We start from the raw sequence: 17,425 nt of genomic DNA, 5'->3' as shown, positions 1-17,425 counted from the left end.
TTGGTTTACAAACATATTTTTCATGAAAGTGGAGGCACTTATCATCTGATATAGAAATTTGATCTCAAATTCTGGCTGGCCAAAGGTGAGTTGTAGATATCTATTTTTATCAGTATAGTGATGTGTAAGAAAGGCAATTAAATATTATATAAAGAAAGTGTGATAGTATTTAGACTTAGAAATCCAGGACCTTAGGATATTTGTATGTATCTTAGGGCTTCCAAGTACTCCATTTAGAGTTATTATTTTTCTGTAGTTTCAGCAATCTATTTTTGTTTTGAAAAACTGCATTTCTCTGGGACTTACATGAGAATTATGCATTTGGGTTTTATGTAATTTCTTTAGAATTGTGCTTAACAACAGTAGACTAGGAAATGAAGAACTGATCTTAGCAGAGAGTAATTAGAAGAATGTTACTTGTTTAATCTTGTGAAGCAAAGCTTGATACAGAAAATGATCATCTTCTAGAATGCCTTTGGATTGCTTTATAATGAGGGTAAAGATTTAAGTCATAATATAATTTTGGTAAAAGATCAAAAGTATATAAATTATTTCACTTTGATTTATAAACCATTAGATAAAGTGAAGCATTTTTATGTGAAATATCAGGACACAAAGAGAAGCATATATTTTCTAACAAAGCTTGATAAATTTATGTTATTGTGTGGTATAGGAAGATTAATCCTGGTTTGGGATTTTTCTTGTCCCCAAACAAATAGAAGGTGTCTTGAACACAGTCTCAGTTATTAATCATGTTTCTCATGTAGTATTCATTGGTTGACGATATATTAATTCTTTAGCTTGTAGTGTACAATTGGATTGCATTGTGTTAATTTGAATTGATGCTTCAGTCTATTGTCTATGGATGCACTTTTGGAATTCCTCTCTGACTGAAGCATTCTATATCATATATTTTTTTTCTTAAGGCATCAAAGAATGGATAGAAATTTGTGGGGATGTTGTTGTTTTTGTACGTTGGGAAAACCTGTGCAGCTTGGGTGATCCCCTGTCTTGTGTTCTTGTGCCTGCGTGCTGTGCTCACCAAGGAATCTTAATTGATTTCTTAATTTGAACAGTGGCATTTTCCTCAGAGATGAAGGGATTTTCGGATTACTTCTTATTGATTTTTGTGAGGCTTCTCGAGTTAACTGGGAAATTTTCAGTTATCAGATGGGGCAGGTTGTTTCCTTTAACTGTGATATCTTCATGAAAGTCTCTTCCACTGCAAAGTCATTGTTCCTCTGTACTGCTGTCCTCAAGTCTCTTGGAGGTGCACAAATGCTTTATGGGCTCTGACATGGCAAGTGGGGAATGATTGTTTGTTATTCAGAACAAAACACTAGAGTGTGGCTTCATTTGGTGGTGATTGAGCAATGTAATGGAAATGGCCTTTCAGTCCTATATCCCCTAGGATACTGACAATATTCCATTTGAACTGTGTTTAGGACTACTTGTTTCACTTCTAAAAATACAGTCATTTAAGTAGGTTCTGCACTGTGACATACTTATTTGATGTAAAAGTTACATATCTCAGGCAGTACTACTTAAGTTATAGAAAACAGGTAATTTTGCATCAGCTGTCCTTAATATATGTTTTTTCAAAAACATGATGGGATTTTACTCAGAACAATTTACAGCATTTTCTCAAAATACAATAATTACTTAAGGTTAAAAACACATACAATTTTTGTACCCTTTTGTCCTATGCCTCATTACATTCATTTGGTATTTTATGATTTTCTTTCTTCTGTTTTTTTTGGGGCTGAGCTTTTAGCTATTCATACTACAGTGTTGAAATCTAAGTTATTGTAGATAAGGAAATGAAATAAGTGTGAATTTTTTAGCTGTAGAATTGTCCCACTTAAATTGCATTGCCAAATCATGGTCAGGAAAACCAAACCAAGAAGAGTGGTTGGCATATGGACTTTATGGAGAGGCAGAATTGTAAATTTTCTCTTGGAATCTGCTATAGAAATATTTTGATCTTGCTTGACTACAGAAAAAAATTTGATAGAATATAGTAACTTATTGGTAAGTCATTTCAAATTTAAATTCTGCCATTATTGCTGCAGCCTTAATTGGGTACAGTACCTTCTTTGTTTGGATGGATTTTGTTTGGATTTTCTTTTAATAGAATGACAGCTAATCTATATGACTTTTTATACTCTGGATATTTGCATCTGTTTTCCTTTATTTGTTGTGTTTTGGATGGAATTAGTGGTAAATGAGAATCTTGGGCTTTTTATTATTTATTTATTATGATTTGTATTTTGGTGCATAAGAAGTACACATATCTCCAAATACTATCAATATAGCAATATTTCATAAAACAATATGGCAAAAATTGTAATCAGAGTGGTTCAGGGCTGTTCTGTTCTGAGCTGTAGCAATTGGAACTGTCAGCTCTCCTGGAACTGCTCTATCAACTGTGAAACTTTCCTGGATACAAGTGTGAAGCTTCCTGAGATACTCAGTTTCCCTATGAGATATGTAAAATGGAAGTTCTGTTTTCTCTAGTTTAAAAGTGAAAAAGAACCTAGGACTGTTTTTGTTTGACTGCCCAGTTTAAGTTTGAATTTAAATCAGTGTTCGAGTATCATAGAATCATAGAAGGTTTTGGGATGGAAGGGACCTAAAATCCCTTAGGTTCTGTGACAATGCTTGCTTTTATTCCAACTCCTTAACCTTGTCTTATAAGCTTGAGAGAATAACGTGTGGATAGTAAGTTTAGTTGAGAAAAAGATCTAGCATGAAAATTTGATTCTTGTTTTAGGGATGGAGATTACTTATGGGTTTGATTTTTATTTGAGACCAAGGTAATAAGACTACCTATAATACTAGCTAAGATGTGGTCCTTTAATGTACTTTTTAACCAATACTATTGGAAATAAAGATGTAAATCTTCAGCTAAGTGAGCTGAAGCTAAGCACAGCTTCTCTGACATAGTCCTTTAGAACCACATATTTTGTGATTTGCAATTAAGGTTGCTAATGACTTGTGTAAGAGATCCATACCAAAAGATGAAACAGGACTTTAATTGCTAGTTTTGTATGCTGAGTCTTGGAATCTTTTTCAGTAGTCATGAAAAGGAAAACATGAAAGGGAAATGATAAAACCATCAACTTTCCATAAACTTTCATTTTCAGGATGTTAAGGTGTGGAATATAAAATTAATTATAAGAATAGCATACTTCTTTCTGTTTTTATAAGATTAATGGCAGATTGATCAGTTGAAGTGAAGAATTAAAACATATTTTTGAATCAAAGAATATATATATTTATATATACATATATTTATACTGTATTTGAATCAAAGTATAAAAAATATATATACTTGTTGAGAACCATTGTGTATTGGGGTGGTGAATTTAAGATGGTAGCAGAAGAAATTAACCTTTAAAATATTTAGATTTTAAAAAAAATATTCATTTTCAGATGCCTCAAGTCTACCTGGAACTCTGAATAACTTTTTTTCTCTGTAGTTAGGTTCCTACTGTTCTGAGTTCTGTGTGCTATAGTCTGTTGATTGAGATGTCATGGTGTGTGAAAAAAAGGTCAAAATTAAGATTTATAAGACTGATTGAAAGAGCTAATGTTTCTTTCAAGGAATTCTAGGAGCATAGTGTGAGTAATAGACAATAAAGGAATATACAAGAAAAGATCAAAAGTAGCATTGAATTGAGGAAGTTCAGTGTTACAGTATTTCAGCAAATACTTGGGTCGGGGTTTTTTGAATCGTTTCTTTCCTCTAAACTTTCACATTCCAGGTGGAAGTTTTTGAGTGACACTGATTTATGGCTGGCCAAGAGTGTGTTCTTAAATCGTTCAGACTGTGTCCAGTGCAGACTTCAATGCTGCTACCACTTAGCATAGATAAACCAGTGTTGCCCCATCTTGTGCTTACCAAAGTTTCTGTTCATCCATAGTCTTTGAAGTTACAGGAACCAGGAAGGCATTTTTGCATCCAGCATCCAAAAGGGACCATTCTGTGCTACCTCAGCCATTGCTGCTGTGCTTTCCATGCTCAGGGAGCAGCCCAGGCATTCAGCTGTACCACTGAAAGATCCAGGTCCACTTACACCTCTTAACCCATATCTGCAGCAAATATTTCTCAAGCTGCAGTAGGTAACCTATTCCTACTATCTCTTTAATATTAGATTTTGAAATCTCAGTATTCTCAGTTCCAGCTGGGCCCAACAGGAAAGAAATGTTTTCTCTGACTCCAAGACACAGATAATTAATAAGATGCACAGCACTCCAGAAATAGAGCTCATTATTTGCAACTCTGTGTAGCAGGTTAGGACATCTGGAGAAGTAAGAAGTGGCAGCAGCACACTTGTGCAGGGCACATTGCTGAGCATATTGCAAGAAACAGTACTCAAGATAGGAGTACTCAAGAAAGGAGCTAGAGCTGTATTCATGTGGTGCACTATCATATCATGAGCAAGGGGCAGAGAGAAGGAAAAGGTAGCACTAAGGCAGCTGAACAAGGTCATCCAGGCTCTGCAGTGTGTGCTGGACGTGTCCTTTCATGTCACTAGCCACTGCAGTTCCTGCTTTGGGAGCAGGCTGGAGAGGGAGGATGTGTAGTGAGCTTGGCTGAGCCGCAAAGCAGCAGGTATCCTTCATCCACAGTATCTGGGAAGAGAATTAGAGGTTAACCTGGCACAGCAGCATGCCAGCCTGGTTACAGCAGCTCTTGGAGGATGTGAGGCCCTGTAGCTCTGGCACGTGTGTGTCTGCTCCACAGGGCAGGGAAAGGGACCGAGGCCACAGAGGGGATGCCCACTTGGCACGAGCCATCCTTTCCTTTCACACTTGACATTCCCAAATGGAATCAAGTGAAAAAGAATGTTGCAAAGGAAATAGGAATTAAATAATCTCTGTATTAAGGATTTTTCTTTTCCTGTGTAGTGGTTACATCTGGTTGCAAACAAATGTATGAATCACCATCCAGTTCTATCTCTGGTCCAATATTATGCAACTTGCCATAAAACCATAGAAGCATTTAGATTTTTTTAAATGCATGCATAGGGTTTATTTCTCTTTTCTATTATCTAAAAAGATAAATGAGCATTTTTTTCCCTGGCAATAATTGGTTTCCTCCTTAGGTTGTCTCAATAATTACTCTAAATAAATTTTAGTAGAATTTCACTTCATTAGTTGTTTAAAATAAATTTTGCAGTGTTTTATATGTGTTCATAATGTGTAATACATACAGCTCTTATTAAAATTATAGTTGTTTGCATTTTCTGATCAAATCATTGAAGATTAATTTACCTTCAAGTTGCTTATATACAATCCTAAAGTATTATACTTTAAAAAGTAAAGTTTATGATCATAAAATATAGTAAGATTGTAGGTTCTGCCTACCAGTATAAAATACAGCTGTGGTAGGCCAGGAGTACTCAGACCATAATTACGTTGCAGTAACAGCAGGAAGGATTAACAACTCTCACAGAAAAGGATTTAGCATTTTAAGAGTGCCTTTATTTGTGAAATTAATAGATCGGTTCTCAGTTTTGACACTAAAAACTAACTCTGTTAATGTCCTCAGTATGTTCGAGTTTGATTTTAACTTTAGCTGCTGCCATTTTATATTATCTAAAATGGAAACACTATTACTGGTTTTTATGTCCTGTTAAATTTCTTCTGTTAAAAAAAAACAACCTCACAATTGAACTTTTCGATAATTCACACAGACAAAAACTCTGGATTTTTGAAGTAATTATACTGCTTTGATTAGCACAGAAGACATATCAGTGTTCTACTCATTAGAATAATGTTTTTATGTTTTATAAACTATCAACATGGTTTTTTTTCTGTAATTGGTTTTGATGTTCCTTCCTTCAAGATCCACATATGGAGTCAGAGTAGGGGTGATAATAAACAGCATAACAACTACAGCTAGCCATTGCCAAATAACCAGTATTATTGGCCAATCTTATGCTAAAAATTGTATTTCTAACAGGATTATAGCTTATATCATACTGTAAGGAGATTTGGTGATGAACCAGATTCCAAAACATGATAAAATTTACTTTCTTTGCTCTGGGCTTGGGGTTTTTAAAGATTATTTTAATATGCTGAGGGTTAAAATCTCAATGAGGAGAATGAGGCTGATAACTTTGTAATAATTATTATATTTTGTGAAGCTTTATTAATATTCAGTCTTGATTCAGTTACAAGGAGCAGACCTTGACCTTTTTGATTTTAGAGGAAATTGAGGGATAAAGGCTGTTGAAATCACCTTTCTGAGCAGTCTATCTGGTAGTCTGGTATTTTATTTTAGATACGTGTATTGGATCTTCCGAGATAACATTTTTTTTCCCTTAAGAATAATTTTGTCTGACAACAGGTTTGGTTAACCTGCTGTGGTGTATAGAACACAGACCTCATACTTTAACTCTTCATACATCTAGAGCTTCTCTTACACCACAGCACTTCCAGCATGTTTACCACTGTCTTTGTCTTGACTTCAAGGTGAAGAGAATAGTTCTAGACTACATGTTAATTATCTGAGAAAAATACATTTTGAAAGTTCATTTACTTTAAAATTGCACTCTACATAGCTGCTTCTAAGTGTTTAAAAATACTTTATATACAGTAGCAGAGTTGAGCGTGCTATATATAAAGTGTTTTCGCATATTTTACAAACACACATTTGTAAAGTATCATGTAAATCCAAATGTAGTTAAAGTTGTGAAAATACAATGAGTGAAATTCTATATAAGATTATTGTTTGGTAACAAAAATGTTGAATTTCAAATGCACTGAAGAATAATTTCAGAATTGTGGGTTAAATAGAGCAATGTAAACCAGACATCTCTTATAAAGGCTAGTATATAGTTTACATTCAGATTTTTTGCCATATTTAAAATCAGTTTGATTTATAGATTTATAATTTAGTCAGAATCTGACCCAGCAACTCTGCTGCACCATCCCCCTATATCCTTTAATTACAAATGAAAACGACACACTTCTACTTGTCAGGAAACATATCTTTATTGTTTCTTGAAGTGGTCCAAAGGGGTAAATGTTTAGCTTTTATTTTTGTTGTTGTTGTTGTTGCACTTTTGGATTTCTTTTCTATTTAAGCCCATGTCCTTTAAAAAATAAAACACTGGAAAATTTCACTGTGGAAAGGAGGTCCATAGTGCAAGTTGCTGCTGCAAGTCAGGCTAGCACTGGATCTTGAGCAGCCTGTTCAGGGGTGTGCCAGGCGAGCTGTGAAAATCCCAGTGGGCAGATTTACAGTTTCCCTGGCACTCTGCTCAAGCACCCTCATTGCAAATGATTGTTTTCTTATGACAAGTTAGCTTTGTATGACAAGTTAGCTTTAGCTTGTTACTATTGCCTCTTGGCACCTCTTTGCTTGTTCCAGCCCCCTCTTTGTAGAACTGCTCTTAGATTCTGCCTTCTGTTCTAAAATGCCACTGTTCTCACACTGTCCTGGCAACATCAGCTGCAGCCCCCTAACTATGGTAGTAGCACTGTGACTAAAATCTCTGCTTTTTGTGCTTGAAGAGGGGCAGGAGAAAATGCAGATGGTACCTTGATCCTCCCCTGCTTGGCTGGCAGGGAGGGAGGAGATGCCTTTCCAAGGTGTGGCATGAGAGGGCAGACACCACAAACAGAGCGAGCTGAAGCTGTGCTGGCAGGCTGGGCCATGCAGATGGCCCCAGTTCAAGGGATTAATATGGCTCTTCCTCTCAGTAAGAGTCCAGGAAACCAGGCCACTCTATTTGCCAAATTCAAAGGACATAATTTTTAGCATATTTTTTGTTGATACAGCCAAAATATAAACAAACATTGGACTGGGATTTTAGAAACCCCAGGTCCGATGATGATCTACTGGCTGCCCTGATTCTCCAGCCAGGTGTCATCACAATACCATTTAAATTAAGCAGAAAACAAAACTCTTCCAGGAATATTTTACAAATATCGATTTTTAGACTCAGTTTTCTTCTGGAATAGACCAGGCAGTTTATCACCTGCAAGTTTTTACTGGTTAATATTAATTCACATTATGATTCATCTTATTTCAAAGAGAGCCTGATATTTTACTACTGTTGTGTTAATAATAAGAAGTTAGTATGAATGCCTTATTTGTATATGCTGCTTAGTAGTTCCTGTTTATCTGTTGGCAAAAAAGAAAAAAAAAAAAAGAATGACAATTAAAAATCAATTAGTAAGCTTGAGTCACTTGTAGTAATTCTTGCTCTTTTTTTTTAACTGTAAAATGCTGCATTGAGCAGTTTTAGAAAAACTTGTCATGTGATCTTGTAAATATTTAAGTAGTGTGTTAGTACATTTCTGCAAATCCAAAGACTTTGGGGGTTTTTGATTGTTTCTTTATAGTAGTTTTTTTATTTCCAAAGAATGCTCCATATGCAGCAATAAAGGCAGCATGATTTTCTTTATCAGTTAAAGAAAAATAAAATCTTCTTATTTAAAGAAAATAACATTTTCTTTAGTAAATTTTTTGCCATCTTTTATTTTATTTCTAAAAAATGCAAGCTCTATTTCTGTCTGAGCAAGTTTTGAAGCTCTATAATAGATAACAGGAAGATAAGCTAGAGGGTCATACAAGTAGTATTTAGTTTTTGGCCAGTTTCTTTACTTGGATTTATAACACATATTCAGTAGTCAGTATCAGTCTTAGACTTTGGTCTTTTCCCTTGGTAACAGTGGCAAAATGCCCACTCAAGCAGAAGTGGACTTGGACAGTCAATGCATTACTCTGCCATTTATTTATATATTTAATTCAGATGGAAATTATTATCAAATTTGAAATTAATGGTAGAAGTCTGAACTAGTTCATCACTAACAGTCCTATTTCAGATTTGAGCTATATGCTAAATTTCATATAGCATGGATATTGAAGCTATAGTCTTTGGATATTCCAAAGAATTCCAAAGAAAACCAAAGCCCAAAAGAAAACCGAAACACTGCTCTGGCAATATGAATCATTTGCACCAGTTTGCATCAGAAGTTTGACCCAGAAAAGTCTTGAGACTGCAAACAGTAAAAGAGATAATTTCACAAAGCTCACTGAATTAATTGCTGTGTCTTAGGGCTGCTTGGAAGTTACTTTTGTAAAAGGAGAAAAGAACTTTCATGGAGGCAGGCATTTATGATCCCTCCACACAACCCTCCTACTGTCTACTGCTAATTTATTAATTAAATTTACCAGCATAAATGTCAAATAAGTACATAGAAATTAAAAAAAATAGTGGGATTTTGACAATTGTACAATACTTCATTAAAAATGTGTTCTCTCAAGTGTAATAGAGACATTCTCATGCTAAATCTGTTGTATTACTAGTTATTATTCATAATTAAATATACAGTACTGCTCAACTTTTATCCTTTCTCTTTTCATATTACAAGAACCAGTATAGCAAGACCGTGAAATAGATGAAGTCAAAATAATTTTCTCACAAATGCAAAGAAATCATTTAATGTTAATTTCTGCTCCTGGCTGTTTCCTAAAATCACTGAATCCTTGCTAAGGGATTCTACAACCATCTTCTATGAAAGCAGGTGTAGAGGAAGAAGGGGGAGCAAGGAAAATAGGACTTAGGAAGAAGAATAATTTCCCTAGGTACTTATACATGATACTGCAGGATTCTGATTTGTAACAAGATAATGGCTGTAGTTTTAATTGCTTCCCATTCACTTATTTCTGATCTTTAGAATAAACCTTAGCACATATACTCACACAAAAATGTACTTATACACATCCTCACAAATACACATGTATGTATACAAATGTGCACAAATTGTCTGCATTTTTTCTGCAAAAATAGAGCACCTAGAAGATACAAGCAGGCTTAACAACTTCACTTATTCCTAAGATTCCTTTATAGCTCCGATCATAAAAATCCACATTCATTTTGTTGTGATTCATCCAAAATTTCTCTTTTGCTGTTTTGCCACATTTTATCAAAACAATTAAAAGTATGAGACAGGTGATCTGTTCTATGAAAATCTTCAAACTTCATAAACTTCAAATTTGGCCTGGGATGGCTTTTGCATCACATTTGAGGGTTTATGACCTTATGGGTCACCAGTTTCTTTTCTTTGAAGAACAAACTAACTTCCTGAGTTTAGTCAAATTGTGAGCTTTATAAAAATTGTCATTTGTGTGAAGTCAGGAGGAAATTTGTGGTAGCTGATCTTCCAAAGAGTCCTCTCAGAGCTGGCAGGTTTCAGCCTACAGATGAGGATTTGAGGCTTTGTGCTGCTGAGGATCATGGTGAATTTTGATGCATGTTCATCAGAACTGAACACAGAGGCACTGTCCCAGTGAGAGCTTCTTGTTACCTCTGTTTCTAGGCTTAGGCTTCTTGGAAGTGAATTTCTCCTAAACCTAATATGAGAGAGAGGAAATGCTGACCCACAGGAAAATGTTTTGGGATCAGACACCAGCAGGGAATGGGAAACCTGGGTTAAGAATCAAGGTGGGAGTTGACTACAACTGACTGAAATAATAATTTATTTCATAATTCTTCATGTGTAAGTAGAGAAGTATCTTATCTTGCATTGGTGCAAGAGAATCCTAGACTTAGCAATTATCTATAATTTTTAAAATGTATCCACTTGTATAACTTCTTGCCCTGGAGCATAAAAGTAATTTGGATAGACAACAATACAGATTATTTTTCTCAAAAAAATTATCTAGCAAATAACCATATTTCAGCTAAAATTAATAGCAGATTTCTGAACTGAAAGGTTGAATAGCAAGTATCTATGTAAAAATCACTAAACCTAATTGGATCTCGGGTTTGTTTGGGATACAGAGGTGCTGCATGATTGGTTGCTTATAAATGATCATTGTATAAGTAATAGATAGTTATTACACTGCTATTTGAAAAAATATATTTACTTTTTTTTCTTTTCTTTTCAATTAGGAGTTACTGATATTTTTACAGAATTTGCCGACAGTACACTGGGGAAATGAAGACATCAGTGTGCTCCTGGCAGAGGCCTACAGACTGAAGTTTGCATTTGCGGATGCCCCCAATCATTACAAGAAGTGAATACAAAGAGACAGAAATCATTAGAACCAACGTGTTCTGCAGTATTATGGCATCTGTTGTTCTGGTTATGCTTTCAGCTCATTGCTCTTTCATTTGAAGTAAGATGACCATTAAAATTCTGTTAGAATTTGCAGAATGAGAATGGAATACCAAAGAAGTGGACAAAGCAGAATATCGAGCATTGAATGAACTTAAAAGTGAATTTTTTTGCTCAGCATGAAAAATGAGTTCAGAAGTCTTACAACGTAATTTTCTTCTTTTTTCCCTGCTCTAAATAGGAGAATTGTAGTCTGTCTCATTTATGTTGAGCAATTTTTCTATGTACTTTAGACTCAAAACTACTTATGGAATTATTTTTTCATTACTTCAGTGTCACCTGCCATGGTTTTCTAAGCCAGTTTTGGTTGGTGAAATTTATCTACTTTGAGTGGCATAAAAGAATTTCTCCATGATCATATAGACCATATGAGAGAGCGAGGCCTGAGGTCTGGTTATAACTCAAAAGACACTGATATTAGCACACTATCTTTTGTTTTTCCATGGAATTAGGTTAGAATACTTCCATAATATAAGAATATAGAAGGTTGAAATGGAAACTGGTGGCATTTTTCTAAACATTATTCAGTCTTGAAGGATGCTATAGTAGCTTTCTAGCCATAAAAAGAAGTTACTTAAATCTGAAGACTCATCTATTATACTGGAATAAATCCCTTTCAATATACTTTGGAGTGCTTTAAAATAGTGAATTAAACGGAAGACATGGTCTTCTCAAAGTAATTAAAGTTTCTCTTTTAAGGCCTTGCAATGTTTTAGCATGAAAGTTCACTTTTAAGAAATGTATTAAGAAGCTTGGTTTACAAAGCAAGATATATTTTTATCTTAGTTGTTGCCTTATTCTCCATTTCTAGCAAGTTAGAAAAGGAAAATTAATATATCTTTCCAAAGCTTTTTTTGTTAAATAATTTAATACCTTTTTTTCCTGATTATTCAGAAGAGAGCTAGCTCCCAATAACAATAACTGTAACTGTATACTCAGATTGCTCATGGGTCATTAGCAGAACAAAAATCCTCTATGAGCTTATAGACTAATGTTTCTTCATATAACCATGAGATAACGAATAATTTCTTAAAACTTACGTAATTTAAGTGCACTATTTTTTTTCAAGAAATATTTTCTGATAAGAATTCTAATTTTGCTCTCTTGGATGTAAATAACTCATATTAATTTGTGCCTAGCATACACATGCAGGTTATGAAGGGTAGGAGTTGCAATAAGCAATACACTTAAAAGTTCAAACTTAGTGTTCCTCAGTTTGGTTCTTGAGTTGCACAGTGCTGCACAGAAAGTGTAGTGCACTTTTAAGTTTGGGAAATAAAAAATCTTCAAGAGATTTTCTCTTATGATTTGTTATTGAAAGATTATTTTCAACTTCTTAAAAATATGTAGATACATATTTTGAAGAGAGCTTTCTAAATGTGTTAGTTACATTACTTGCTTTAGGAGCCTTAGTTTTTCACACAGACTTTGTAATAAGTAGGTGTTTCAGGGTTAATGAAGTAAAATACATTTTTACCAACATGTGATTATGAGACCATCTATATTTTAAAATGATATGAAACCTTCCGTAGAACATAAAAAAGAGAATTATTTCAGAGCCGAAGTGTTTGGAAACTAGGATGCATTTCTTTTCCACTGGTGTCAGCCGGGTGTTTCAGTTGTGATGGATACAGGGTCAGGCCTCCCAGGTGGCTGCATTTGTGCCTGGAATGTGTAGTGGATCTGTGCTTCTTACATGTCTGTGTACTGCTTTCTGTAACTTCAGTTTGTGGTCTAATGTATCAAAATTCATGTTTACAAGGAATGTCATATTGTGCCTAACAGTGTCTACCAATAACAGAATAAAAGAAACATGAAATCTATGACCATTTGCTTTAAGCTTGTATCTGCAATCATTTGTTAATAGAAATGCATATTATTGTAATGAGAGAAGACAACACAGCATTAACTGTTGTAAGGGTTTTCTATAATTAACTTTTTTCTATTAAGACGTTATTTAGGTAGTTACATGTAACATGGAAAATTGACCCAAAGTTGTCTACTGTGTCAGATACTCCTGCATAACATTTTTGGGACTGGATATATAAAATTTCCTTCATTGGATCCACATAAGTTGTTTGCCATGTCTTCCAAATTCAACAGGTACCTCTTAATTTCCTTGGAAGGAAGTATTACCATTAGAGGTCACATTTACTATTGTGTCTGTGTCAGAAGTTGAATATTGTACTTGAGCACATTGCTTTTTAAGGATAGTGGGAAGTTTCCTAATATAATACCAATGTTTATTTCTGTAGATAGAGACTTTTCTGGGAAATATGATATAGATATATAAATAAGTTTATATATCTATACAGATAGGAGTAGTTCTCAGTAAATAGAAGGCCAGCATTTATGTAAAATTTCAAATTTTTTATCAAAAGCCCACACATTTAACAATTTTACATCTCAGGTAAAATGTAATTAAAAAAAAATTGCATAGAAAAGGAAATAGCGTTATCATTATTACATCCCATGAACTATTTTTTTTTCAAAATTCAAGATTCTGAATATTATAAAATTCCTTTGTAATATGTATTTTCTTATGAAGGAGGCATCTTGACACATCACTAGTGAAAACAGGCAGTCATTTCCTAGAACTCATGTGAAATATTGAAATTGCAGTGTCTGAAATGCGTGTTAAATAACTTCTGTAATAAAAGTTTAAAGTAGAATGTACAATATAAAAATATTTATGACTACAGAATTTGAAAAAATGTAAATAATAAATTAGTTAACTGTGTAAATACAGTACATAGAATAAGATCAAAATGGAAGTTGAACTCTTAATGTAACTGTAATATGTTATAAAAAAATTAGTTTCATTATTTTTTGGCGCAGTTCCGTATGGAAAGGCCTGTTAATCTGTTTTTTTTTTCATAACTACAGAATAGAACTCTCTGAAGTTCCATTGTATACTTCTGACAAACATTACCACTGAGGCACTGGTTAAAACTGTAAAACTGGTGAAAGATGAGGAAATAAACACATATTTATGAAGTGCTATATAGAGTGGAAAGCTTGTATTTATTGTTTTCTTCAAACACATCACACCTTACCATGCCAAAGCAAAGATTCGGTGTGTTTCTGTTTTACAGCCTCAAGAGCCTCTATCACAGGAGGAAATGTGTTAACAGAACCTCAGTTACATTTCTGCCACTGTCTGCCTGTCTATCTTGTAGGTTTTGAAGGTTGGTAATACAAGCAAGTTCCAAGGGTGTGTCTGTGCATAGACTGTGTGCATACGGGGCACTGAGCATTTTCTGGAAAAAGCAGGTGAAGATAGATTTGACACCACAGCAGAATTAAACTGAAGAGAAGGTGGAGCAAATCGGGGCAAGGTGCCCTAGAGGAGGCACAGAATTCTGTACGGCTGTGGGGGTGCAGGAGAAAGGGAAACTTCAGCTCATAGTGAGGAAACAGTAAACAGGTGATAGGGTCAATAAGATCTGGAAACTATGATTTAAGCAGATTAACCATGAGGGAGAGGTACATGTATATGTGTATGTATAAACTCAAGTCCCTTATGCCAAGAAAGCTACTGGGGGACATCCAGTGAGTCTGGTGAGAAAATATACAGTGAAGGCAAAGACAGTAACTCCTGTCTTTAAAACTCCACACCACATTCAGGGGAAAAGAGACAAGGATGCAGAGGCAGTCTGTCTGTCATGTGCTTGAATGACTATGAATTATAATCATGCTGGTTTCTCACCTTGAATAAAACTTGTATTTCTTTATCTGCCGTAATCCTCTGAAGATCCTGCATAAAATCAGTAGTGGGAGATCTTTCAAATTGCTTTTTCAAAAGCAGAGGAGATCAACAATGTGGTGTAAAGGCCCAAGGGGTCAAGGCATGTGCTGGTATTTGTTGATTTCCTTGTGCAAAAGAAGCCCTGGAAAACTGATATTCTTGACAGATGGAGGACTTTCCATGGATATAAATGTGAAGTACAACAAAAAGGACTTTCTGAAAATCTGATCTGTGCTTCAGGTCACTTCCTCCTTGAAAACAGAGTGGAGTGCAAGATAAGTGCTTTGTAGCACATGAAATTCTTTGGAGATAGGAGGAGGAGGTGAGGTGGAAAAGCTCCCAGTCCAGTGATCACTCAGGCAGAGTTCTGTGCCATGGCAAAGAACTGCAGCTCAAGTGCTTCTTATCACTGTGTGATAGAGAGTCAAGTTCCTGAGCAATTTAATTCCAGATCATTTGCATTTTTATAAGTTAAAGCTAAAATCTTGCATCCCATCTAATTCCTTAAGCTTAGTGTAGCTGAGGCAGCACAGGAGAAAATAATTAAATTGCTGTGGCACTATATCAAAGACTCTTAACACTTCAAAGTCTTCTGTGTGGAGCCCACAGGAGAGTCAATGCATGTGCCAGAAATGAGAGGCTGAGAGATGTGATGCTAGAGAAAGCCTCTCAGAGACAGGTGCTTTGAAAACTGGGCTTTTTCTGGCCACAGGAATTTCCTACAAACTTCCAAAGGTGAATTAAGTGCACAGTACATAGTTGTTTGAACTGAGCTTCTACATTTGTTCTTGTAATCAAGCTTCCACATCAGAGAAAACTGAAGTCTGAAATTGCAAGCAGTATGGACAGAGGTGCTTGGATACTCATGCCCCAGGTACAAGCTTAAAAGTCTGAACTACAGTACAGTTATTCATTTTGTTCCTAGTACAGAATCATCTAGAAAGGTAAGTCAGAAATGGCCAAAAGTTCTAGCAGAAGGCTATTGCAATGTCTGTTGGCCAGTCTTTGCTATCAAATCAGTCAAGATTTAATATATATACTTCTCTGATTTTCCTGTTACACATCATTCAGAACTGAGATCTCATTTCTGTGAGACCTGGATTTGGGGATCCAAGCCACTTTATTCCAGAAATTTCTTATCCAACCATCACTTACTTGTGCCTTCTGAGAAATCATCCTCATGGGAAAAAGAGCATTCTGAAATTTAGAGCAACAGAAGAAAAAAAACCCAAACCCAACAAAACCAAACAGGGAGAATAGAGGAGTTTAATTCCCATTAATTTCTGATCTCCAGAAAGGAGAAAATATGCCTCTTGGGGTATTTAGACAACTTCATCCTTAAATTCAGGATGCAATCTCTCACATAGAGCTTTTTTGAAATTCAGCTTACGTATTTTCATATATTTCCATCTTCCTCCAGGAAGATCTGAGATTTCCAGTGAACGATTCCTGCTACCAGCCCATTTGATCAATTCTGTTCACTCTTTTAGCAGCAGAAGAAATAAAAATACATATCTGTCATGGCAGCTCACAGGAGGTAGTGAGTTACCCAGGCTTATCAATAGTTAGATTGCTATCTCACTCATAAAACCTCATTCAAACAGCAAACACAGTTGGTAATTTTTCATCTCTTGTGGTCAAAAAGAAGTCTGTAGCTCCAGCTCAAAGCTGTGCTTGTAGAAGCACTTTCAGACTGTAGCTAACAACAAACTATATATCTGGAGAAAGATATTTAGTCCTATACTTACCTGATCAAGTGAAAACTTTTCCTAAGGCATCAACAAGTATTTGCTGCAACTATATAGAATAAATTGCCTCATGGAAATAAATAATTCAGCTTTTGCATGCAGAAATGAATAAAGTTGGCATATCAGTAAAGAAAATTTTCACTGTTATATTTTTCTCCAGATATTTTACTATTATTGCATCAGTGAAAAATTCTGTATAAATTTTAAAAAGGAGTACTTTTCTCTCCATCACTGTCATCAGATGCAGAGCATCAGACTTCTTCACATTCAGGTGAAGCAGCCATCACATTCTCAGTGAAGAAACTTTATGTGAATGTTTTGATGGTAAGGGCTAGCCTGTTGTTGCACGTGCAGTCATCCTCTGGGTTGTAATAGCTATTCCAAATAATTCATATCATACTGGATAATATTCTCTCTGTTATCTATGAAAGAATAATAAAGTCCATCTTTCTTCATCCAAGGACACCTGTTCAGTTCTGAAAACTTGTATTCATTAGGAAAATGCTCTGAAAAAGATATATTTTATGTATAATATGCATATATGATATAATTCAATTTTCATATAAATTTAAGTTAAATTGATACTTGTAGCCAGCAAAGCATTCCCAAATCCAACAAGCATTCCCCACAAAATGTAGTAAGGCCAAAATATTTTTCTTGACAGGGGATGTCAATGGATAAAAGATTTAGTGTTGGTTAAGTAGTAACTTCGCTTTTTTATGCAAGTTACTATCTCCCCCGTGTTACAGTATGTCAGAAATGGAGAGACTTCTACACCTGAGCTTTT

At 35.0% G+C, this 17,425-nt stretch overlaps 1 protein-coding gene across 2 annotated transcripts in view; it reads left to right on the top strand.

Moving 5' to 3' along the window:
• TBC1D22A (TBC1 domain family member 22A) overlaps positions 1-14,145 on the top strand; it is a 140,025-nt gene extending 125,880 nt beyond the window's left edge. Inside the window, exon 13 of one of the 2 annotated variants that reach the window (XM_014868950.2) lies at positions 10,917-14,145. In XM_014868950.2, coding sequence (XP_014724436.2) covers positions 10,917-11,045 — 129 coding nt within the window. In that variant the 3' untranslated portion in view covers positions 11,046-14,145. The remainder of the gene's footprint in view (positions 1-10,916) is intronic. The other variant, XM_088165782.1, reaches the window with a different exon arrangement.
• The last annotated feature ends 3,280 nt before the right edge of the window (positions 14,146-17,425 follow it).

The sequence above is a fragment of the Sturnus vulgaris genome, chromosome 5 (genome assembly GCF_052056855.1).
Source record: "Sturnus vulgaris isolate bStuVul1 chromosome 5, bStuVul1.hap1, whole genome shotgun sequence".
Lineage (NCBI taxonomy): Eukaryota > Metazoa > Chordata > Aves > Passeriformes > Sturnidae > Sturnus > Sturnus vulgaris.
This window is presented reverse-complemented; position numbering and strand designations above follow the sequence as displayed.